At 36.3% G+C, this 26,825-nt stretch overlaps 1 protein-coding gene across 1 annotated transcript in view; it reads right to left on the bottom strand.

Moving 5' to 3' along the window:
- LOC126374411 (putative phosphatidate phosphatase) overlaps positions 1-26,825 on the bottom strand; it is an 83,998-nt gene that overhangs the window by 21,136 nt on the left and 36,037 nt on the right. The window contains exon 3 of the mRNA XM_050021054.1: positions 13,880-14,077. Within this exon, the coding sequence (XP_049877011.1) occupies positions 13,880-14,077 (198 nt within the window). The remainder of the gene's footprint in view (positions 1-13,879; positions 14,078-26,825) is intronic.

The raw sequence follows: 26,825 nt of genomic DNA, 5'->3' as shown, positions 1-26,825 counted from the left end.
CGATAACTGCCGGCAACTAACCGAGTAGTTACCTTAGGCATTATAAAGTATATACTTATTTACAACTACATTAACTATAATGAAGAGTTGCATTTGCAATCAGGCAGTATGCATTTAACTTTAAAAAATACACAACTAGACTGAATCACATAAAGTAATACTATTGCAATAGAAATTGAATGCCAATAAGTGTTACATGAATTAAAAGTTATTATATAAATATTTGAATAACGACTACACTAAAAGAGATAAAGTTCACAACCCTACATTTAAATACGAAATATACAAAATGTATGCAATTGAACTCGTCGAGAACTTACATTCAGAAAAAATAAAAATACTAAGGATAAAATTGAAAATAAAATAAATTGTGTTTATTGCATCTGGAGATAATTCTACACTTAATGTGAAACGCAATGCTATAAACCTTTATGCAACATTGAGTATTATTCACATGCACGTATGATGTAAAATGAATTCTGATACAAATGAAAATGGAATAAATTCCGTTAAGGCACTAAAAGAGAAGCCATTTCAAAGTAAGCTAAAACTATAAAATTTCGTAAGATTTTACACTAAGAGGTAAGTACTTGGAAACATATAAACGAACATAAAGACATATAACGGAGAATAGCGTGGCCAATAGAGGGAAATTGTCTTAAAATTAAATGACGACACAATTTTTTACGACTCGTGCCCAGAGGTCACTGACTACGATGATTGCTGTCTTGAAACTGTACAGTTTTATGTGTACAATTATTTGGGAATGTGGGTTTCTTCACAATCGCGATGTTTCCCTCACTAAGCACGTAATGATCATTTATGAGCCAAAAATGAATTAAAAAACATATTCGAACATCATTGGTTTAGGCTCGTGTTGGATTTGAACAGACGTCACAGTGAGAGTCAAGCGTTTCTCCAATTGGGTTTAGTTAATAAGTAAACTCTGTATTTTCAAGAGGATGCAGTGCTTAATAACGCAATGAATTTGAAGTTAAGTATGACAACTAGATTTTGTTTCATGACGTCTGTTTTCGATTTAGGTGATGTTCTGGGCATCATAAGGTTCCCCAAAGTGGGTCATTGGTTGTGTGTGACGTCATAAATGGCACATTAATTCCGAATAGTCGTCAGCAATAAAATTCGAGCCACTATTAGGACGTAAAACGTCAGTATTTCAATCATTCGCAAGTATGTTGATTCTGCAATTTCAAGCCATCTGTGAGTTCTCAGTTGTGACATTTCTATACTTAAAGCGTCCTTGGCAAATGCTGTTAATGCTTTTGGTCGTATATACTGTGGAATATTGGTTTTTAGGATTGCGTAATTTCAATAATAAGGAGAGATCGATCGCAAAGTAAGCAATACGATTAATGCGTCGAAAAGCGTACCTAAGAAATGCAAACCTGCTTATCGTGAATAAAAATGATCCTTAGGACATAATATCGTCCATACCATCGGATGAGAAGGTAAAATACCAAAAACTACTGCAATAATATTCTAATTCGCATTAATGCTGATAAAAGAAATGATTTAATTGACAACAAAATAGTACATTTTCAACCTAAGTATTTTTTTTGCACTAGGCAATTCTTAATCTTTCTGTCTGAATTCCTCTATTAAAAAAACTGCAATAAAAACAGAAAGTTTCCTATTACCTAATCACGCGTTTGTTAGATATATTTAGACTGGCGGAATTGTCTAACCTGAATAAGATGATATTCAAAATAAAGTCAGAAATAGATTGACATAGACCAACGTGCAGATGTTATTTTATTTGGCCAACATGCCTACTGAGAACTGCGGTAATTAGGTGTGCTTTATGTTATGTAACCTTATTTTTTGCAGAAACTCAATTACAAGAATTGTTTCAAGCTATTTTTGTTATAGGTATTCGGCAAATACTAGCTTTGATATTGATATTACTAAGTAGTATTTAAAGTATCATTAATAATTCAGCTGTTAGATTGAATCGACTTTAGTACTGTTAATGTTTTGGTTATGTAATAGCATGGAATGATCTTGTTTAGTTTATAGTATAACACTTATTTAGGATGTTATTTTTATTTTTTTTAACACAGAATGTACATTATTATTTAGTAAACTTTTCAATATTTTCGACGTGTTTATGCAATATAATTAACGAGATAATTCGTTCGGTTCAGTTGGAAAGTTGTATTTTTTGTGCTTTTGATTTCCACCACTTATTTCTAATTCAGCACCAACATAAATATGGCACTACCTATCAGGAACACATCGTCGAAAGCGACTAGGGAGTCTCTTATTCATCTGATGTCGGTATTTTAGACAATTACTATGGGTAGATAACTTACCAATATACTGCCCAGTTTATTTGAATGAACAAATATTGTAAACGACTAGAGGATGTATTCTGAGTTTCTGACGGCTGGTGGCGCCACTTATTCCAATAAGGATTATGCGCGTGAGTTTATGTGTAAATAATTCCATCTGCATGCATAACGATACCCGGTTTTAAATTATATTCCTCCATCACTGACTACTTAAAGATAAATTATGTATCAAACGAGTAATAAAACCTCACATACATTTCCAGAGAAACGTATTCGTTACTGAGTATCAGAATATTATCAGTAACAGATTTCGAAATGTTGAATAAATTAAAAAGGGCTGCTTGATTCTCCATTCGTTTCGAATTAGATTCAATTACCCATTCATGTTACAAAATAAATACAAGTGACAGAAATGGTTTGGTCCAAGTTGTAAACCTAAACCTTTTTGAAGTACTTATATGGAAAGGGATAAGTATAAGGCACAAGCGAAATAAATAAGTAGAAAAAGAAATGAGAAGAAATGAAATGAGTAGAAGAGATGAGAGAAATTATTAGATATATACTACAAAACCCTTTCGTCAAAACAAAAAGCGTCCAACCAAGTGGTTAATGCCATTTCCGGCAAATCTACAATGAGCCATGTCTCAAAAAAAGACAAAGAGCAACTTTGGCTACATTATACGGAAAATGAATTCGAATTAAAACCTACCGATACAAAATCCAAAGATGTTCAACGGAATAATATGATGTATCTCTATCAACTCACGGTTGAATAGCTCTATGTAGTATGTTGCCTAGTTGTCCAGGATCTGCGCACAATACTAAGATGTATAAGGTCGCCTACTACAACCGCATCAGCCCAACATTTATACCACAAACAACAGTCAGATGTCGCAGCAATCGTCGCCGAATAGATAGCACTAATTGGTCGTTTGAGACGCGCCGCTAATGCGCCCGCGCACCATAGCTCAGCCATTGACCCGGGTGACCGAGCTATTGTGGATGATGCGGTGGAAGAGAGGAGATTGGCTCTTTCTATCGACAAATTGTTCAATGATGTTGAAGTAGTAAAATACGAGCATAATAATCATATGAAGAGTATATTTCAGGTATAAAATAAAGATATACTATTTATTACTCTCAAGATTATTATAAAGGATTGTATATTGTATCCTTATTAGACATAGGTGTATCCCAAATCAAAGAGAGATGTTTGAATCATACTCCAAGAGCAAGAGCACAGAGCGTTAAATATTGTTGAAATCGTAATGGAATTACTTATTACGCCGTTTAAAATCTTGCTAGGTGTCAATATTTATGTTATATACGAATATAAGTAAATAACCAGTTCATTAATGAAATAAAATCGGCATAAAACTCAATATTACGCAAAACATAATGTGATTGCTGACAAATTAATCGCTATCAGAAATTATCACAACGCTAAAACTGACAAATATGAGTGACATTTGACTCAATGGCGATTATAGAGGATGTTTGAAATAAAAATAATGATCGTACTCATATGATAAGATGAACCTGAGTTCAAGAATTCGGTGATAATTGTGGAATATACGAATTCGCGTAAAAAAAATTAAAACAAGTGTATTATCGGAGAGTGAATTAGTTAAAATTAATCGCATATTTATACAGTACTTAACAAATTGTCGTAATGTAACTTGTTACACAAGTTTCGAAAAGACTACTTGCTTGAAATTGTTCCTATTTATTTATCATAAGTGAGCAATAATTAAAATTTAAAGTCTTATATAATACTTGAATTATTTTCAAGAAATGTTCACCTATAAAATTCTAGTAATTCAAAAACTAAGAACGTCCAAAAACTTAAACTGTAAAACGGTTTATATTAAGAACATGAGATTGAAAGGATACATTACCAAAACAAAATAAGCAAGCCCCATATAAATCTTCGAACTCTATAATTTGTGCTGCGTCCAAAAATACCCACGTAATAAACATAAACTAAAACAGGAGATACAAAATCACTTACCAGACGCCACGTACCGCTCATCATTTGTCAAAGAATAAAGAGTTGGTCAAAATAAAATGTTCAGAGTAAATAAGCTAAAACGAATAAGGAAAAAGACAGAATAAGAAAGAAAATAAGCAAACTGAGTCTGTATCCGGTGGCAAAGGGACAAATGATGTGCCAAAGTTAATGAGTGTGGACACTTTTGAAATGAGTTCGGAATGGAAGGGAAAGAATTAATCTTATTTCTTTAAAATGACTACTGTCAAACTTGTGAAAATAATTGCTTTGAGGGACAAATTCAAATGGATAAATAAAATGTAAGATACAATGTACGAAGATAATTTACTGCGAGTAATATTTCAAAGCCTGATGATATTCACCAACCTGAATATTAAAACATGAAGCGCTTAATCTTGACATTTTTAAATGAGGCTAATGTATAAATACGACAACAATGCAATGCAGCAATGTGAGATATGTAATACCTAAACATACAGTACATTGGCTGACAAATCACAATGCGAATGAAGCCAACAAAACACAAAAAGTTCTGGAATCAAAAAAAGACTACACAATTACGTAATTTTGCAAATCACCATCCACAGCGATCAATTGTCGCAATGACACAACGTATTTAATTTAAACATCATATGTCACGTAAATATACTTCAAAGTGCTTCTAAAACATCGCGTGAGTGCTCTCATTCATACAGACAGGAGTGGCGATGACGAGGGCAGATTTTGAAAAGGCGGTCGAGATACGGAACAAAGGGCCCTAGGTCTAAAATATGTCAATAATGATACGTAGAACGTTGAGGGAGATTTAAAAAGCTGTCATAACAGTTTTAATAATAAGGTATGGTTGGGTACTTACGGCAAGCAATCTAACACATTGAACATAATTGTTAGAGAATTTCAAAGACAAGTTACTGATGATATATGAATTATCAATTTTAAAATAAAGTTGCAACCAAATGAAGAAATAAACGTACACTTTATACAAAAATCTTGTTTTTAAGAACACTCTACAATTACCAAAATAAAATTCATGCTTAGAAACATCAAAACATTCTTTTTTTATAATGCTCAAGTGAAAATACGTAATTGAAGCTATAAAAAAAATTATATCAGAGCATATGGCAACTCGCTCACGCATGGCTTACGACGGGACAATATTGTACGTGACAGGATTGTGGACATTAAAAATGCTAATATTATTTTTAATAAAGAATACTTCAACAATAGTGAGAAACCAGTTGAGGATCATGATGGGAATTTTATTTTAATAAAATGAAGAAGAGTAGCACATAACCGTTGGAATTCAGATACTACTGGTATTTTAATAAGAGACAACACTTGAAATATGCTATCATTATGTGCAAGCTTCAATAGAAGCATCTATCTACAATAAAACAACCCGTTTAAAGTCAAAAGCTTTTGTTTCTTCTTTTATACATACGTCTAATGCGATTACAGTCTTCTTTACATCTGTGGTTTAGTAACATCTTGGCGCCATTAAAATCTCATTAATTACTTTCATTACTTCATCTTAATTCTAAGAAGGAAGTAGCGTATTAAAAAGCCACAGTGGATAGGACAGTACTAATAGGGTTAAAACAAGTTTCTTTTTATGTAGCTGGTTACGTACGCTGGTTAAAGAACCAAGCTGAATATTTGATATTACTCGTACAGTCATGAGCAATATAATGTACCCACTTTAGGACTCTGTCGCTCTAACATATTTGACATTTAGTGAGACTTACAGTTTAATTTGTCAAAAAAGTTAATGTGACATGGTACCAAAGTGTATACATATTAATGCTCGTGACCGTACTTTGGAATAAATTCTAAAAATCTATATTCACTTCAATTATGATTCTATACTTTTTTTAATCGGAGAACGGTATACCTATAGTAGCTCTTGTTTTTTCTACTAAAACATCGATGGCCTTAACCTTAAAAAGGTCGTCTGGGTTTAAGCGTTTCGCTTTACCAGTCAAGCATTGCAACAGCTTTTATGCACTATTGTTTGAGTATTGACAACTCGTACTTTCGTTATTTATTGTTTGAAATGGTTTATGCGATTGAAACTACTTATGTTACAAGTCAGTTTGGTTGTTGAAATATTCGAATTGTCCGTTGAATTATTTGACAACATTAAATTGGTTTATTTCTATGTACAAAGGTTATAAATCTGATATGGTTGTTACTACATTGGTAAGCAGATTTCTACCTTTAAATTTATAAAAAAAAACTCTTAATAAAAAATATATTCATGTGTGCAACATGTTGACCTTAGCAGCATTCACTGGGATGCTGTGTATGGTGCTGCGACTGTTGACGAGAAGTTGGAGATATTCAATTCTCTCCTTATCCAATTATATGATCTTCATGCTCCTCTTCGTCCAGTTAAGCTCAAACATCTTCCAGCTCCGTGGTTGACTGACGAGATCAGAGTGCTGATGGGGAGACGCAATGCTGCTAAGGTTAAGTACAGAAATGATCCGTCAGATGGGAACAGTTCCAGGTATAGGGAGTTGCGCAATCGATGCAGTAGAATGTGCAGGGATGCGCAGCGTCGTCACATACACTCATCTGTTGAGAATGGGGATCCAGCCAAGGTGTGGTCATTTTTGAACTCACTTGGCATAGGGAAGACCAAATCAACTGCATCACCTACTGTTGACCTGAACTCCCTGAGCACTCACTTTGTCTCCACTTCCCCTATTTCTTGCTCTGTCAAACAAGCGACATTAAAGTCGATCTCTGATTTACCCACTCCTTCACATGTTCCTTTTGTTTTTAGATTGGTATCTGAGCGTGAGGTTGAAAATAATATCACTGCTATTAAATCCAATGCTGAGGGCGTCGATGGCGTTAGTCGCAGGATGATCCTTCTCAGTGCGGAGGTGATAGTTCCGGTGCTCTGTCACATTTTTAACTTCTCGCTCAGTACCGGCACTTTTCCACGCTGTTGGCGTCAAGCTTCGGTTATTCCAGTTCCTAAAATTAGTAATCCTACATCTTTATCCCACTATCGTCCCATATCTATCCTGCCTTTCCTGTCCAAAGTCCTTGAGCGACTAGTTCACCATCAATTGAGTGTGTTTGTGAACGTCCATGATTTACTGAGTCCTCTCCAGTCCGGTTTCCGCCCGGGGCATAGTACTGTGACGGCGCTCACCAAAGTCTCCGATGACATACGGTTGGGGATGTCGAATCAAAAGCTTACTGTTATCGCATTGCTCGATTTTAGTAATGCTTTTAATACTGTAGATTTCGACATCCTTTTAGCAATGCTAAAGTCTCTGTCTGTCTCAGATTCGGTGGTTGGGTGGTTTCGCAGCTACTTGGTGGGTCGGCGGCAGCGCGTTCGAGCTGATGACAGAGTCTCTGCCTTTAGCGATGTTGTTGCTGGTGTGCCTCAGGGTGGTGTCCTCTCCCCTCTCCTCTTTTCCATATTTATTAATTTCCTTACCCCTATCCTCTCCTGTCACTATCACCTGTATGCTGACGACCTGCAGATTTATGCACAGGCTACTGTCGAAGAGCTGGACGGAGCCATTGCTCAGCTCAATGCAGACCTTGCAGCTGTGCACTGTTGGAGCCGTAGTCATGGCCTTACGGTCAATCCTGATAAGTCGCAAGTTATCGTTGTAGGGGGCTCGCGACAGATCTCGCGTTTAAACATGGCTGACATTCCAGCTGTTACCTTTAATGGTGTCATCTTGCCCTATAGCAAATCTGTCAAAAATCTAGGTGTCCTTTTTGATAGTACACTTTCTTGGTCTGACCATATTGCCGAAACCAGTCGGAAGATTTTTGCTGCTACAGGATCACTTAGAAGATGGAAAAATCTACTCCCCGTGAAGACCAAGGTTGAACTTGCGCAATCGCTCCTTATACCTATCCTGGACTACGCCGATGTCTGTCTGATTGACCTCAATGAAGAGCTTTTAAACAAGCTTCAACGGCTTCAGAACCTGTGCATCCGGTTTGTTTTTGGGTTGCGTAAGTTTGATCACGTGTCTGAATACAGGAGTAGACTTAAATGGCTTCCAATTAGACTGCGGCGAGATGAGCATGTCTTGGTTCTGCTCTATAATGTGCTGTATGACCCTCGTTCCCCTCCCTACTTAAAGGAACGTTTCCAGTTCCTGGGTAGCGACTGTTCTCGTGAACTTCGTTCGCGGACGGACAATGTGCTGAAGGCTCCTTTCTCAAGGTCTGGATACTACAAAGATTCCTTTACCGTAAAGTCCACGCACTTGTGGAATGATTTGCCTGCTGATATCAGGCATTCGAAGTCATTAGCTATATTCAAAACTAAACTTCACCATTTTTTCTTGGCTAAATCATCGTCCTGTAACTAATATTTTATTTTTACTTATATGTATCATTGTATGTATATATCTATAGTATGTGTATAATATATATATTTAGTATATAAGATTGTGTATGTATATATAAAATGTGTCTATTGTTTTATTTTACGTATTTGCGCGCTACACTGCAGCTGTACAAATGTACCATATCCTTTGCCGAAGGTTGTCTGGAAGAGATCGCTCTTAGCGATAAGGCCGCCTTTGCCCACCTTAGAATAAGTTTATCCTGTAAATGTTTTGTGTATTTGTGTGCAATAAAGTGTTTTTATTATTATTATTATTATGTTGAGTTGAGTTGTATTAACAATACCCATAGCAGCATAACAAAAGAAAAGTATAAAACACACAATGTAAGTACGCTGGCAAGTACAATAAGTCAAAACCACACGGAGCCACGCGGCGAAGCGTGTCTTACATTTTTTATACTGTGTTCGTTCAAGCTACTGCAACTATTCACGAAAACATACGGACAGACAATAGCGATAATACAGCTCCGCGGCTCTACATCGGAAACGTCAATGAGTAGGATCGTTAGAAAGTAGGTGGGGATATTTTCAGGATTTGGGATTCGAGATCATAAGATATACCGGAAAAGTTATTAAACTCATTTCCAACAATAAGAGAACGCAAGCGAAATATATAAATGCACGTACCTAATATTGTATGATTTAGAAAAACATACACTTCAAATCTTGTGTTAGCATATTATCTACTTAATAATTATAAAGTAGCTTAGCTTTTAAGAAAACAGCTTGAAGATAAGCTATACTATGTCTTATGCTTAGTCTGTTATATAGAAATGCAAAAGAGAACAATAAAATAAATTATTTTAGTAGCAGAGATAGAACCCTTATATTTTCAAACTCAAATCGACGGGGCGCATTGAGCCACCCAGACGCCAAAACGTCAGACAGGACTATAGACTTAAATATAGACCGAAGTGATTTACTAGCTATTAGCTTTATTCAGGGATACTCGTACGCTGATTAAGTACAGTCTACAGTGATGTAGACCAACAAATCTGCACTACGGCTGCGAAAGTGTCGATTTTGATCGAAGTGTAAATACGCTGTGGTTTGTCAGGAACAACAACAAAGCTAAACATTAAATAAACAACGAACAATACAGATACATGATACAGCTATACTAAGATACTCTTAATTTGTAAACAACATAAATAAAAATAATTGTATAAAATTGCAATTATAGGAACGTAAGATAAACTAAATTGAACTCTTCATACATACATAAACTCACGCCTATTTGCCACCGGGGTAAACAGAATCTATGGAATTCCATTTGCTTTAATCCTGAGACACTTCTCTTGCTTCCTCTACATTCATCAATCATTTTATACACGTACGGCAGATCAAAGAGGATCGTACTAAACCTTTTCTAACGACATCTCTAATTCTGCATGAAATCTTCAGGGTTACTTAAAAAGTATACCGTGTATTTTGTGGGTCGAATGTTCAAAATAAGATCATATCCTAGTATCTAAATGAGCTTGTCGACAACAATTAATAAAATTGTGCAACTATCACAACTGGAGATAACGGTCATTTTTCTGCCTGTACAATTTACACTACTGTTATGAAACAGTCTCCCTTCACGACAGAATGTGTCACTCACAACATTCCCATATCACAGTGGTCAGAGGAATATGGAGCAACTCGAGCGTATCCAATTAACCGGCGAGGTCAACGGAATTAATCAAATTATGCAAAATGGCTCTACGGCACGATGTTACGCGTCACGTTGCAGAAGACATGATTATATTAACTTGGATGACAATCGTATGTGCAGCATTATGGCTTTGTTGTAATGACTAGTTGTATTTAGCAATTAAATACATAAAGGACACGCTCATAATTCCCAACGAGGTGGGAAGTGTTACAAGTTTTCAATAAGACAACTCCACGGATGGTATTTTCTCAATGAAAATTGACTTGTGCAACGAATTAGGAGATAATGCAGAGTCGGAAAACGGGCATCCAAATGGTTTCCCTGTCGATAACGTTAATACTAATATTCTTGAAAGTCCAAGTGAAATCAAAAATGATAGAATTAACCAGGATGAAAAAAATAGTACAGTGACAGTTTGCTTAGTGTGGGCCTTTGGCCACTCAATAGTAACCCAGATACCAGGGTTGATGAGGTTGGTAATCTATCTCACAGAGTACTCGACACCGGCGACTATGGATGAAGAAGAACCGAAAGTGTTATGTGTTGTGTGTTTTACGGCGTGGAATTCCGTGGTCTTTACCTTTTTATAATTGAAAATAGATCTTCGATCGATCATTACAGACGGCGATACGGCTCACCACCTATCACGTTGGTCTAACAGAAAGCTCGGTGAGGTGTGGGTCCCTACTTAGTTCATCTAGTGATGGATCTACTTTTGACTACCCCAATTGGGATATAGTCGTTAGCTTATTTTGTGTTATAGACATCTAATGTAGCAGTAACCAAGAATTGCATACAATACGACTACTTAGTAAGCATATTTCATAAACAGCTGACACTAGTGATGTAAAACGGTTAAATAGGACAAATGAAAACTGCAACGGCGATTGGCGTTGTATGCTGTAAAACATAATGTTCTGTTTACGACTTCTGATTTCCATGAGGTCTTTAAGCTGTACATTTACACATTGTACCTATAAAACAAGCATTTCAGATACAATGTTCGTATTTATGATCAACTAAAACATTTACGTTAGCGCCATATGTTATTTTCAATAGCTATTTGAATATCGTAAAGTTTTAACTACGTATTGATGGCTTTATTATTTAATTATTAATAGACAAGAAGTTATTTCTAGGTTGCGTTTCTATTATTGTCATGGCCCTTTAAGTTGGATTAGCTTATTTATAATGCTTGAAACTTTATAAAATAATTCGTAATTGACGATTGGATTTGTTCATAATAACATCATAAATGTGAAAGTAACATTTTTCACGCCTAAAACGCTAGCTCGATTTGGATTAAAACTACACATAGATAAAGCCAAACCCGGTGATGGGGATAGGATGGCACGGCTTTATTCACCGAAGTCTGAACAAGTCACACTAACACAATCTATTTAAGTATTATTACATTTTACGTATCAAAAAATTAAAAAAAAAAAACTTATGTCACTCACTCCTGACATACATTTTGTTTGCCTGTTAGCGAATGTTGAGATAATTTATGTAATCTTATTAACAAACACGTGCGTGAGCGCACAAAATCTGCTGTCACTCAAAGCTTAATGTCATCTGCTAATGAAGTAATCAGCCCAACAATCTGTACACAGACAGACACAACTATTGCCCGTTACCATATTGAAAGGATTTTATGAACTTGCCACCCTGTGGGTATTACGTAAAAAATCCTAATGGACAGCACCTAGTAAATCATCATCATCTCCCTAACATTATCCCGTTTTTCACAGGGTCCGCTTACTTAACCTGAAGTTTTGACAGGTCCGGGTTTTTACAGAAGCGACTGCCTGTCCAACACAGGTTAGGTCACATACCTCCGAAAACGCAATTTTCGGGAATGTGGGTTTCCTCACGATGTTTTCCTTCGCCGCTGAGCACGTGATAATCATTTATGATCCAAACTTCGAAAACAAATTCGACAATCATTGGTTTAGGCCTGTGCTGGATTCGAACCTGCGACCTCAAATTGAGAGGCAAACGTTCTACCAACTAGGCTACTACGGCTTCTACTACTAGTAAATCCATTCGACAAATAAATATCTTTATCAACGTCGGAAACAATAGCGCTAACACAATATAAAGCTGTAAAATATTAGGTAACAGAGATCACTGTAGATATTACTGTGACGTTATTTGCATTGCCGCATAAGTTATTACACAGCACAGGCTGTTCGAAATAAGCACAGATATTATAAAATTAGGTCAAGCCGAGTATCAGTATTAAGCGTATTTTTGGGAGGGTAAATATCATCCTGGGGTCCATTATATGCCCGAAACTGGACCTTGAGATTTTGAGCCCGATGCTCTAACCACTAGACTACTCATACATAACGTACATACATGAAGGTAAGAAGAGGCTATGGAATTCCGAAGTACGAAAAATAGGAGAATGTAACCATTTTGGACTTTGAAAAAAGTTTCACATAGGTTTCACTTCATACAGCTACGTTCCGCTCCTAAGCAATGTAGCGTGCTCTTCTTTTTTTGAGGCTCTTGTCTATTGTTTTTATAAGGTCCTCGATGTTTTTTTTTCGAATTTTCGATACCTAATTTTAATTAAAATTATTTATCTTAGTAGAGTAAATTTCTAAACTTTAGCTCTTGTTACAATTACGAGTCAGTGTTGTGTGCGTCCATAATTGGCAGGCATATTGGAACTTTTCTTAAGTGTATTTTATTTTGTGTGTATGTACTGCTGTTGATACACCATAATAAATAAATCATGTAAATTGAGTTTCCCTTCAACTTTACCTACGTGATTGAATTCGATCTACACTAATGATTCGATATATTCGTTGCGTATTTTCATTAGGTCATTGCAGTATTAACACTTCACTCAATTATTTGTTTTGGCGCATACGATTTTGCAATATGTAAATTGAACTTTGCACTTTGCGTATTTGCAACAGGCTCTATAACATATCGTGGTGCAATATTCATATGCAGTACATAGTTGTTGGTGTACGTGAATACTATCACGGTTTCATTCACATACGTAATATTATTATGCACGTGGGTATGAAATTTTCCCACGTAATCATAGTAACATGTGTCGATTTGTGTATTGATATTGATTTCTCTTTACGTGCAACTCGGTCACGCGAATCTAGTGAGATATTGGTTTATAGCTGTAACACTTGTTTGGATTGGCCAATTTAATTCGTTTTTAGAAGGTGTATAGATCAACTATCAATAACAACGCAAGCGATATCAATATTGTACAATTTCAATAGTCGTAGATCATTCAATAGTACGGCAATTAATATATCTGAACACTTCACCTGTACCTGTGTGTCGGTAATTTATTGCAGATATGCCTTGGAGGGCATTATTTACATAGCTGTAACGAATTATGAGACCTGAGGGTTACCCACACTCACCCGCACTCTATTTTCGTTGCCATTTGCCAGTATGACAAAAAACATCTATAACTCTTCAGACATTTACTGCTAAAAAAAGTTGAAGAACCAACTGGTACTTACGTCGAAGAAATGCGGCCTCAACCTTCCGATGGTGTACTTGGCGACATCAGTGGTGAGCTGTTGGCAAGCCATGCCGAAGAGGTAGACGCCCACCACCTTGTAGGCCTCCCAGAGCCAAGCGGGGATGTCTTTACCCATGAGCGCGCGCGGTCTTCCACTCTTGTAGTCTCTTAGCCGCAGCCATTCTATTAGGCACATCTGTGGACAAGGATAGAAATATTCAGTTTGATATTTTTAAGTGTCTTGTAGAAATTCTTGCCCTATATCTATCATAACGACGCCGAGCCTAAAACTAAAAGTAGCTCAGGGCTCTCCGACATGACGTGATGCGAGTTTATGTATGTGAAGATTTAGAATGTTCAAGTGGATTCGATAAAGAAGATGAGGATTGGTGATGGCAACTTTAACTCTTTAAAAGATGCAACTGTCATTGCTCTGAAAAATGTTTCTTTATGTACCTAAGCATTTAGGATAATCTTTATTTGACATTTTTATACTCTGACATCTATAATTCAGAGTTCTACCATGACACAAAAACTCAAAGTAATATAAGGTTAGCTATGTTATTATGTATTCTGCGCTCATTTATGAAACTTAAAAAACACATGACCCCTGCAAAAACAATTATCATGACATTTGAGGAAATTTTGGCAAAAACTCTTAGCCTTGCTCGGTACCAATCTACCAATGTTGCCAGCATATTGCAGACCAAATGAATGTAGGACAACACGGTCATTAAGAAGCCAATCTCGTCAGAAATGTTAAATGTAAGGCTGAATATTTCAATTACGCTACCTTCGAGAAATAACTTATTGTAATGACAATAAAGACACTGGGCAAAAAAGTATATATTTTATTGACGAAAAATGTAACAAAATCCTCAACATTTGGTGTTAGCGTCTTTAGTGTCCCTACTATAATATAAAATTAAACTAATTCTAACACAGAAAATCAAATCATATCTTCTGGCGAAATCAAATATGACAATTCAAATTTACGTATAGGCGATTTGGTCGATTTTGGCCTATCTACAGTATTTAACCATTGGTCTTTTACCGTCAATTGACACTGGGGTCTAGACTTATAAACTGCCTATACAGTTTATGAGTCTATATATGTATATTGATTGGGGTCTAGACTCATCATTGCTATTAATAGTTTTTGATTCTACTGCTGAGCCAAGGGCCAAGGCCTTTACCATGTCTTTCCATCAACAAATTATCAATCAATCATTAATTCTTTATTGCACAAAAATATAAACTCAGGACATGTACAGACGCATATAATAAGCACAATAGACGGCCTTATTGCTAAACAGCAACCTCTGACAGGCAACCTTAGGATGATCACGGTGTCGTTTCCTGTAAATAGTAACCCCTTGCGGCCGCGATTTCCAGACACAATAGTTAAACAAAGCGGTTTGAATTTTAGAAGGACATTCGGTCTTACGACCTTAAAAGGGCGAAGGTTGTTGGAAAGACCTAGATGATAATATTAATCAAATTCGGGATGTTCTTAAAAAGATTCAATAAGATCTATTCAGAGCCGGCCCGCGTGAAAGAAACGATTGATGAATGTGGAGGAAGCTTCGAGGAAGCGAGAGAACTAGATATGTCAGGATCGAATCAAATGGAATTCCATAGTCCCTGCTAACTCTGATGGGAAATAGGTGTAAGATTTTGTATGTATATATTTTAAAAAGTCCTAGTATACAACACAACAACAACAACAACACAACAAATGTTGTAGTACACAACAAATGCTCTAGGTATTTTTCCAAATTGATCATCAGTTTAGGTCTCTCAAAGTATATTTTCAATTGATTGATTCACTTAAAGTGAATACAACTAACCTGTCAATAATAGTGCCGCGTTCGAAGTAGTGTAAGTATTTACTTACATAATAATTATGATTAATTTGAAAATTTCGCACAAGCTGACATGCGATGCGTGACCTTGACGAATACAGCACAGGGTCGGGTCGCACGCGCAATGAATACGTCCGTACCCTTATTTGGCGGTAATGTGGCTAGTGATACCACTGCATTTTAGATGCTATGTCTGTTGTGAATGTTCTCTGAGATTAAAAGCGAGTATTGGTCAACTCTTTGGTTTTATTTGCATGTTGGTGAGGGTGGTTCATCTCATTGTCACCCGATTCTCTGAAAAAAAGTAGATCTGTACTTCAGAGGCCTGCTAAATAGTTGGTTCCGGCTACTATTTGCTTAGGGCCCTTAGGCTCAATAGTAATCCTGACACAGGCTTGATGACGTCAGTTGTTGGCTTCACAATCTACACGGCAAAAGAACAAAACAATCCTACTGTTGTCTTCGTCATCTTCCTGGCGTTATACCGTTCTTCACGGCGTCCGCTTACCTAACCTGAAGGTCTGACAGGTCCGGTTTTTTTTACAGAAGCGACTGACTGACCCTACAACCCGAATGGAAAACCGGCCCAATACAGGTTAGGGCACATATCTCCGAAACGCATTTCTCGGGATAACAATACTTATTGTTCCATTTTATCTAAATACTGAAACAAACTTTAGGAATGAATAAAATTGCATCTCTGATGATCACGTGCACAGTACAGGACTGAAACAGAAACAATTTAAAAGCAGAAACAACGATCGTTTCATATAATGATATTGATAAGGCAGGTTCCTAGGAATGGTTTGTTTATACTAAGGACTTACTAGTAAATAATATTGGTGTAAAGTACATGTTAATAGCTCGCAATTTCATGCTTCGTTTCTATGTGGTCACGGATGTGATCGCGATAATCTAGAAAGTTATGGATAAGCCACATTATAGGATATTTATGTTACGGAAAATAAATTACTTAACATAAACTAAACAGCCTATATTTGTCCCATTGCTGGGTACAGGTCTCCTCTCAATCAACCGGAGAGGGTATGGAGCATACTCCACCATGCTGCTCCACTGCGCGTAAGTGGAAGGGAAATAAATGACAAACCAAAAAAGATTTCGGACATTTTTTTCAATTGCTGTTTTATTTTTTACAGAAAAGAACCGAAAATTATTTATAAACAGTCACTATTTAATAATTGCTTGCGTAGTAATGCTTCTACTTATCTTTTTAGTCGATTTTTATTAAAAAGCCTACGACGACATCTGCACAGAACATTAAGTAGAGAAATGATTATATTTAGCAAATTAAATATTTGAATTGTCTGTATCTCGTTCCAAACTCAAAACGGGATCAAAATATCCTATTCCAAGTAGAGCCGCAGACAAACTTGAGACTTTATTAGCTGAACATATTAAACATGTTTAGTGTGAACACGGTGTAAAAGGGTGTTAATAAGACGATAACGAGAGTAAACAAGATTCCTTGCTATTTAGCGAGTATAAATATACATTGTTTACATTCGAAATTTCATTTACACCGTGAAAGGGGAATATTAAGGGCGAAAATGCTGGAGTCCCGTAAAGGGCTTTGTTTTCCATTTATTTCATAGCTGTTTACATTGGTTATGGCATGGTTTAGTTTGAAATAGCTTTGAACCAGTTTGATAGTAGTGTTTAAAAGCAAGGGAACAAGTGGTGATACGGCCGCGCCTAAGTCTTTTCAAGGCGTGGACAAAGAAACATCATTAACATCAAAATTGTGCTACATTGTGATAAGCTTTGTGAAACTATAAGGCCATTTAGAGTTCAAAGGTATGTAAAATTTTATAAGAATGAGCGATGATATTGCAAAAGTTTTAACATTATCACACGCGGAAGACTTTAAATTATAACGGGATGGCACTAAACGTAACTTTCTTATTTTTTTGCAAAAATACAAACAAGGTGAGAGACAAAATAAATTACCGTGTAAAAGTCGAAAGCGTGAACAGTGAAAATTTTGATCTTTATGACTTTGATAAGAATTAAATTGTTGAATTCTTCTTTTACGACGTTTTACGGTTCTTCTTATCTCACGTACGTTGTGAAGATACACAGCAAGACAGATGAGATCAGATAATTCAGAATTTATTCATTGTTGTCAACTACCTAAATGGTATTGATAATGAAGAAAGTTTTGCTAGTTTAAATACGAATGAAAGCGTTATAAGGCTATATAGATATGTAATTTGTAGTTTTAACCCTTACATTTCTGACTCTCTAGCCAGAAATCAATATTTCATACAAGAAACAAAGTCTGTTGGAGAACATCTACAACGACAAGTCACGTCAAAAATATTATACGGTACTTGTCTCCACCAACAAGACAAGAATTGGTGAAAGACCTCAACAACAACATAGCGTCACACCTACATCTCAGAAGGGGTAGGTAGTCAGAAACAATTCGAAAAAATCAAAATCAAAATCGATGTTCGAAAAGGTGATTTTGATTGGCGTACATAATATGACTGAATAGAGAATCGAGCAAGACTTAGTCACAAACAGTGAACAAAAACACAGTGAAAACAGTAAACAGTGAGAGTTAATGTATTCATCTAACAACAAAAACAGAAGATATTATACAGAGGTTTCGGACAGTAATGATAATGTAGAAGAAAAATCCAAAACAGATTTGCTCTAGTCACGAATAGCATAACTATGTTATGTGCACGAGTATGTCATGTGAAGTTATCTATGAAGAAGACGGATGTGATGTACGTTTGTTCGTTGTCACCGGTTCGCATGCGTACCGCCCATTTGAGTAATCAGGACCAATAATAAATTCTAGTATCCGTATCATAGAGAGAGCCGAGTCTGAGAATTGTACGGTGCGCAAAGAAGAGTTATGATCAAATTAGCATGAAGTTATTTACTAGTTATAATGTATTCACTGTAAAGCGAAACAAAACCCCGCTTTTAGAAGGAGAGTGAATACGCAAGTCAAAGTACGCGTGTGCCGTCATTCACTTTATCATCGCTTTCCATCAAGTGAAACGGCGGTCAAACGTGAAACTTATTCGGAATACAGATACAAAAATGTACATTCGACATTGGTATGACTATTTGAGAAATACTTAGACGTTCTTCCAAACGGCCGTCCAAATTGGCCGACAAATTCGACAATATCATAATTCGTCTTCTTCTATCGCGTGGGTTGTGAAGTGATTTACCAACCTCATCAACCCCGGTGTCAGGGTTATTATTGAACCGCCAAAGGCCCCTGACATGGCCCATGTAACGACTACGTACTTACATCAGTAAGTAGTAACCGGGACTAACGGCTTAAAGCACGGATCATCTGACTTTTTGGACAATCAGGTGATGAGCCTGTAATGTAACCAAACTAGGGATCACAAAGAGATTTTTGTGATATGCCCCACCGGGATTTGAACCCGGGACCTCCGGATCGTGAGCCTAACTCTCGCCCACTGGACCACGGAGGCCGTTCATTATATTCGTCTGAAACGTTGAACGTCATGGGTAATCTACAACGATCAATGCCAATATTGCGAATTCTATCACTAAGATGGAAAGTTAAGTTCCAAAGGGCTAAATAAGTATGCCATAGTTGTATTGACACAGCGACGTACGAGAAGATGATTGGAAAATGTTTATTCGTCGGCAGTGAGACAAGTAATAAATTTCCACAACACTGACCGTACGTCCCAGACGCGGCCCATAGTCCATTGCTCTGGCGGTATGTCCGACAAAAAACCTTCTGAAGCAAGTTGCATCAATGAACAGTTTATGCAATCTCTCTCGTCATTTGCATGCTTTACGCGACATGCGACAAATGCTAAATGCTCATTATTTGTCACGCTCTTCGTTATGTTTATTTAATTTTCTACACAACAATATGTATGCAAATCTAATATTTGCATGCGTTTAGTAAAAGTTGGCGTGACGGTAATTGGGCATGCGTGCTAGGACTTGCATCGTTGAAAACTTCGCAGTGAGGTAATACGTAATTAAAGTTCAATGGTTTGCCGTAAATTGTACTAATTAGTTACAATAGTAATTTAATAAGATCTATATCTATGACAAACGAGGTAATTGCAGGTAATAATGAGAAAATTATCGAGATAAGTGTCAATGGTTTTTGTAATAGCACTTTTAGCTTTTTTGTATGGTGAGTTGTCATTCACATCAACGCAGAATACCAGTATGTTACTATGATAGCGCTTACAGGCACATCCATTGACGACGTCGCTAATTGACGTACCTATCTGAAATTTTAGCGAATCTGATTTGCATCTTTTGTTATTGTCAATAAGACACAAAATTATTTTAGCAAAAACTTGCAGATAGGTCAGTTTGCAAAGTCAGCCACGATATGTTACTATAGTGGCACAGCCAAAAGACACTCCTTTTACGCAATATTCCTTAACACCTAGGCAAATAAATTATTAGCGATAAGATAATGAACTATTTTGAGTACGTGTATTTATGGATACCTGAATCATCGATTGCTGATTTTCCACAAAAATCAGCTGCGTTAGATTGATAAGATAACATAATAACAGGGTATAATCACCTTTCGCTATTATCAATAAGACACAAATTATTTAAGCAAAATATTGCAGATGCGTCAGTTTTCATAATCAGCCACGATTTGTACCTACTATTACTCACGATAATCGTATAGACGCTCCAGGTACGTATGGGCCATCTACTGCTCTTTACACGGTCACCTATCATGTAAGTACCTTCCAAACGTTCTCGATGACAAGCATATCGTCACGGTACATTCTTAGCATTTATTTGTTCTTGACCAGACATGGCAAAACTTTAATACTTTCTCACGATGTTTTTAAAATTAAAAATTTCATTGATTGTAAATATTGGGTATGGCAGATAAAGCATGAAAGTAGGATCAATGCCGTAGAAATGAGGTTGTTGCTTAGCATCTGCAGTGTTAAATGGATAGAGTGAGAAATAGTATGATAAGAGAGAGAGATGTGGTGTGAAAGACAATATAGTGACTAAGATTGAGAAGATAGAGCGGATGAAGAATATTGGGATTACGAAAACAGTATATAAAGCGAAGGTTGGTGGTAGTGCTGGCAGAGGAAGACCTAGAAGGACCAAATTGGAGATGGCCTTAGAAAACGTTTAGTACGATCTACTCGGACAGGAGTACAGCGTGTCAGAAACGATTGATGAATGTGGAGGAAGCTAGAGAAGTGTGTCAAGATCAAAGCAAATGGAATGTCATAGTGAGTTTATGTATGTTAATTGTAATGAGAATTGCACCCAGAACAGGGGTGTAACCTGTACAAACTGTTTATGATATTTAAGTAACATTTTTCCAATGACAACAATAAATGAGCTGGCTTAACGCTTCGGGGTGAAATATTAGAGCAGCAGTCGCTTCTGTGAAGAACTGGACCTGTATATAACCTCTGTAAACGGACTCCGCAATATAAACGGGATAGACAATAAGAAGGTGATGACCGTACCGTTGACGAATTAAAGACTAAATCCGTACATAGGATTGAAAAGTAAACCTGTACCTGAACGCGTATCTTCCGTTACCCGACCTCGGAGTCAAAACTATCAATTGTTTCGTTTCACCGATAGCTAGAACTCAGAAAGTAGGTATTGTTATGTCTAAATGCTTCTTTTGGCTAGCTCGTTTCCTTCGCGCGTCAAAACACCCTTGTTGATTTGAACAGCCACTGTGGTCTAGTGGTTAGGTATCTAGAGCGTTGGGCTCGCGATCTGGAGATCCAGGTTCGATTCCGGATTGTCGAAATCACTTTGAGAGACTGTCCCTGTCCTGATTGCCCAGACAAGTTAGATGATTCTGTGCTTCGAAGGGCACGTTAAGTCTTTGGTTACGGCTATTGGCCGTAAAGAAACACCTTTACCAACCTAAAGTGGAGCAGTATGGTGGAGTATGCTTCTTCTTCTGGAAATCAGTGATGCAATTAATTATGATCCAAACATGAATTCAGACTCACAAAGGCGAATTCAGTAAACAATGAAAGTCATGCGTTCTCCGAACAGGGCTATCACGGATTGTTTATTATCAGACTAGTATTCTTTTAAAAAAGTGCTGGAAAGAGTTGAAGAAAAGAGAACCATATTGAAGACTATAGAGAACCGGAGAGGAAATATGATTGGCCACCTGATACGACACGATTCATTTATAACAAACATTATAGAAGGAAAAATTGAAGGGAAGAGAGGAAGGGGTAGACCTAGGATAACATTTATGAAACAAATAAAAGAGAAGGTGCAGGTCGTGTCGTATCGGGAGGTGAAGGTTTTGGCGGGAAGAAAAGAGGAATGGCGGTTACTCCACCGACAAGAGCGCAGCTCTTAAATAGAGAGAGAGATTCTTTTTAAAAAAACCGGTCGAATTGAGAACTTCCTCCTTTTTTGAAGTCGGTAAAAGTAATAATTGTATCTAATATTTACAATAAAGAAATAACTAACTCATGTTATTTAAACGATACTTCACTTTTAACAGTATCATTACTCTTAATCAAAGATGATTGAGACATTTCGAGTTCAAAGTAAAATAAAAACTAAAAATAAAAAGCCTCAAGTCAATTATAGTGAAATAAAGAGTAGATTCCTATGAGTACACCCATCAATCAGTGGTTAGAACAATGCGCAGGCGATCTTTGATTCATGAGTTTATCAGAGCGGCGTATCGATTGTAGTGTTGAACTTGTGATTCAGTGAGTTAAGTCATTGACTTGATACCTGAGAACGGAGAAATTAATGTGATATTTAAATTGGCCTCTTTTTTAAGATATTTATTGATTGTATAGATACATGTTTTTACAGTAGTAAATAATCACTACATAGTATAAAACAAAGTCGCTTTTTCCGACCCTATATCCCTATGTACGCTTAAATGTTTAAAACTACGCAACGGATTTTGATGCGGTTTTTTTTAATAGATAAAGTGATTCAAGAGGAAGGTCTACATGTATAATAACATCCATTAAATAGGGGCGAAATACTGTTATTTCTGAGGTTTTTAATGTGAAGTCGTAAATAATTTCATTTTTGCCTCAGCATTGCACCCGAGCAAAGCCGGGGCGGGTCGCTAGTACTTAATAGATGAAACTACTATTCAAGTACTACATACCATCAGAGAATAATATATTATAAGAAAATTTGTTGATATTCTTTACCTTTAAAAAAAAAATAGTTTACAAAATGTAAAAATACTATTAACTGATTCGATTAAGTGCGATAAGGTATATAAGGTATATTTTGATTTTATCACACCATTTATAATAATCATCATAATTACTCGGGTTATTATAATCTTAGACATTTAGTATGACTCATAAGGTACAAGAATCCAAAAATCAGTTCCAATCATCTTTAACGTCACTTAATCAAATCGAAAAAGAGTCAAGTCATTTGAAACTTCTTCAAAGAGCGCATCGCTCGCATCACTGTGTTCCCCTCCCTACGACTCACGTTTCAATAAGAACATACTTCACAATGAGGGCGTAACGACGACAGGAAGGAAATCCGACCTTAACTGCTATTACCCGGGTTTTTATCGTCATTTTACCCGATTATCCTATTAATAATATAAATAAATACATCAGTAGAGTATGCTTACAATACAATACAAAAACGCTTTAATGCACATATAAACACAACACTAAAAACAATTAGGTACATAACGAACAGGTTCACAGGTTGTTTTTTATACAAATTGTATAATAATTTAGCATTTTGACGTTTAATAAAAAGTAACTGATTTGATTAGTTGGAAACTAGCCTATTGTCTATTTTCCATGTCCTTAAATGGTCATCATAAGCATTATTATTCTTCGGTTGGTGTATGGTATTCCGCCATTAGGGTCCGTTTGAAATTACTAACACGGTTTAAACGTTACATTCATCATACTTGAAGTGTTTAGGTTAGTTACCTCTAATAGCTGAAATGCCTCTGGCCATCAGACAAGTATGAATTATAATGGATGAACGTATTTAGTTTGAGGCTCTTTGCTTTTATAAATAATTACCTTTCATAAGTTGTTAATATTGAGATACAAAGTCGTTAAACCTTGTAAGACTGGCATTGTCAGAAACAATGAGCATGTGATAAAAATGATACAAAAAATACAAAAACATGTCGACAATCTATATATTATTTATATTTCGTGAACCGCAGTAGCCCGGCTGGTAGAACGCTTGCTTCTAACTTTGAGGTCGCATGTCTAAACCAATGATTGTCGAATTTGGTTTCAAATTCATGTTTGGCTCATAAATGATTATCACGTGCTCAGCGGTGAAGGAAAACATCTTGAGGAAACCCAGATTCCCGAGAAATGCATTTACCGAGGTATGTGACCTAACCTGAATTGGGCCGGTTTTTCCTTCGCGGGTTGGAAGGTTAGACAGGCAGTCGCATCTGTAAAAACCGGACCTGTCAAATCTCTTCAGGTTTGGTAAGCGGACCCTGTGAAAAACGGGATAATACTAGGGTGATGATGATGATCTATATTATTACACGTTGAATGTCTCTCTCGTCACGTAGGTAAGCTGGAACTGGCTTTTGTTTAGAGATAAGCTTACCTGTACTATCTGTTCTTTTGTGTCTGTTTTATTGTGTACAAATAAATAAATAAAAATGAATTTAAAGAATACAATTAAAAATGATAATATTCATTTGTCGGCAATCATACGTTATCTAATATGTGAATCCAATATAACATATAAATCCTAATTTGTACAGTTGCAGGTAGTAAATAATATTCAGTTAATATTGAAGAATCTAAACGCTCAATAAAAAAACCTGTGGCAGAAACCCTATCCAACATGATAAAACAAAACAAAGAACCCATAGGGTGCCCCTGGTGTACCGTAAATAGTGAAATGAAAGGGGGTGAATGCAGGTCACCCCACTGGGTATGATTCACTATTTACGGGAAATCCTGTATAACAGTGCTTTTACACTGGAGTGGGCGCGAATATTCAATAGGACGTATAAAAACCGATAGAGGGATAGTGTTCTTTTTACTATCAGGTATGTGGGGGGGAGGGATGTCCTGATGACCAGGGGGGTTAAAATGGCCACATCGAAGCAATTCATCTAAGAAAGCAATATTGCAATTTGACATTTGCGCATATAAAAGTTAGTGCGCAATGCAAACAAATGTCAAATAGCAATATTGCTTTCTTAGATGAATTGCTCCGATGTGGCCATTTTAACCCCCCTGTTACCATGCGATTCATAATATCCAACTTAGGACTTCGTATCAAAACTGGCTGCATGCTATCTACTCTTTCCTTGTGGCTTACGGGAGTATCCAAATTCTTTTATGAATCCAAATTCATTAGCTTAAGCTAGATAACTATCTGTCAAGGCATTCCCTTTGTCAACATTAAAGCTATCTTTACAGCCGTACTTAAACCTTTTGCTTCAAGAATTTCGTCGTAACAATGTCGTAAGAGGGAAGGGATTACTGATTTAAGAGCTACGGACATAACTTGAGGTAATTTCAACTATTTGTAGACGCAGATAAAGAAAAAAATGTTGAAGAATAGATCTTTGTTGGAAAGCTACGCATGAGTTCCTGATGCCTAAATTCAACAATAGTGAAGAGGGTTTATAAAAATATTATGAAAATGGCAAATTCTTTGATGAGAATGAAAGTCGTGGTGTATCGGAAGAAAAAGAGTGTGTAAGAAGGCTGTTTGTACTTACTGCTCAAGTTCGTTGTAATTAAAATCAGTAAGTCTAGATCTATGAATATTCGGGCGTACCACGTCACTCGAAGTGACCAGGCATAAATATTATGAGTATGGTACTAACACTCAGACAGTTTTAGTTGAAACTATTCTAAACAATTATGTACTTCTAGCCTAAACAAATTACTTTATAGAGCTAGAAACAATAAACAATAATACAGAAATACAACACATTACCAAAGCTTTTCTATTAGGTACTTAAAATTCCTATACGTCCAAACTAGAAATCCAAGTAATCAATCTCTTTGAACGATATAACAAAATTAAATATTAATAGCTCACTTGCTACTCAAAGATGAACAACAGAGACAAAAAATGTCTACTAGCAGCATGAATAACAAGACAATAAAAAAATGTCTGCCAACAATTCATGAATATGTCAAGCACCTAAAGACGCAACAAGGTTGACAAAACAAAAGACCTCATAAAAACATTTCAAACCGCACCTGATGTAATGTCGATCGATACACAAGACAACTACAAATAGAACGGAGAAAATCATACTGAAAGCGAAATCGCCCGTATGTCTATCAGTCTATATTTAGAGGTGGCATTGACATCTTTACATACTTCCGAGGCAAACTGGTTAATATGTAAACTGTATCTATAAATATAACCGCGAATGTGCTTAGTAGACTCCATAGGACATATTTCATTGGACTATAACGATTAGATAATGTAATTGTACCTTTTGGTATTAATGAGGAAGTTAAGGTAAACGAGGTAATTCATTAGGCTTAGAATTTTAAAGTATTTATTTTTAGTCGAGATACTTCCACCACTTACATTATATGAGTTCGGAACTATCCTAAACCTACTGATAATCTATACCCTATGTTGTTAAAAAATGACAATCGTCAAAGTAAATAGACAAACTACTCCAGAGAAATTTAAATCTATATTTCCAGCAAAGATCTGTGAAGATACGTAGCAAAGAATATGTTTTTAAAAACCAATATAATCGCTTCATTTACCTAAACTCGCTCAGATCCTGTGAAGCAATTCTATAGGTAAGGGTTCTTAACAAACACATCCCTCGCAGGGATTTGTGATAAAGGCAGTGTGGTCAGCTACCCACGCTCAGCAACAACTTGTACTTACCTATAAAGTAAATGAAGGTAATGTTTGGAATATAGGAGAGACGCATATGTATGACCGCATACATTACCTACATAAACCCGGTGTAGTGAGTAGCCAGTAACAATTAGTTGAGTCACGCAACTTATCGGATTTCCCAACGTATGCTTTCCATTAATTATATTTCGTAACTATATTCGTACTAGGATTACTTATTATTAATGTATT

This window comes from Pectinophora gossypiella, chromosome 17 (assembly GCF_024362695.1).
Source record: "Pectinophora gossypiella chromosome 17, ilPecGoss1.1, whole genome shotgun sequence".
Lineage (NCBI taxonomy): Eukaryota > Metazoa > Arthropoda > Insecta > Lepidoptera > Gelechiidae > Pectinophora > Pectinophora gossypiella.
The sequence above is the reverse complement of the archived record's forward strand: the minus strand, read 5'-3'. Positions and strand labels throughout refer to the sequence as shown.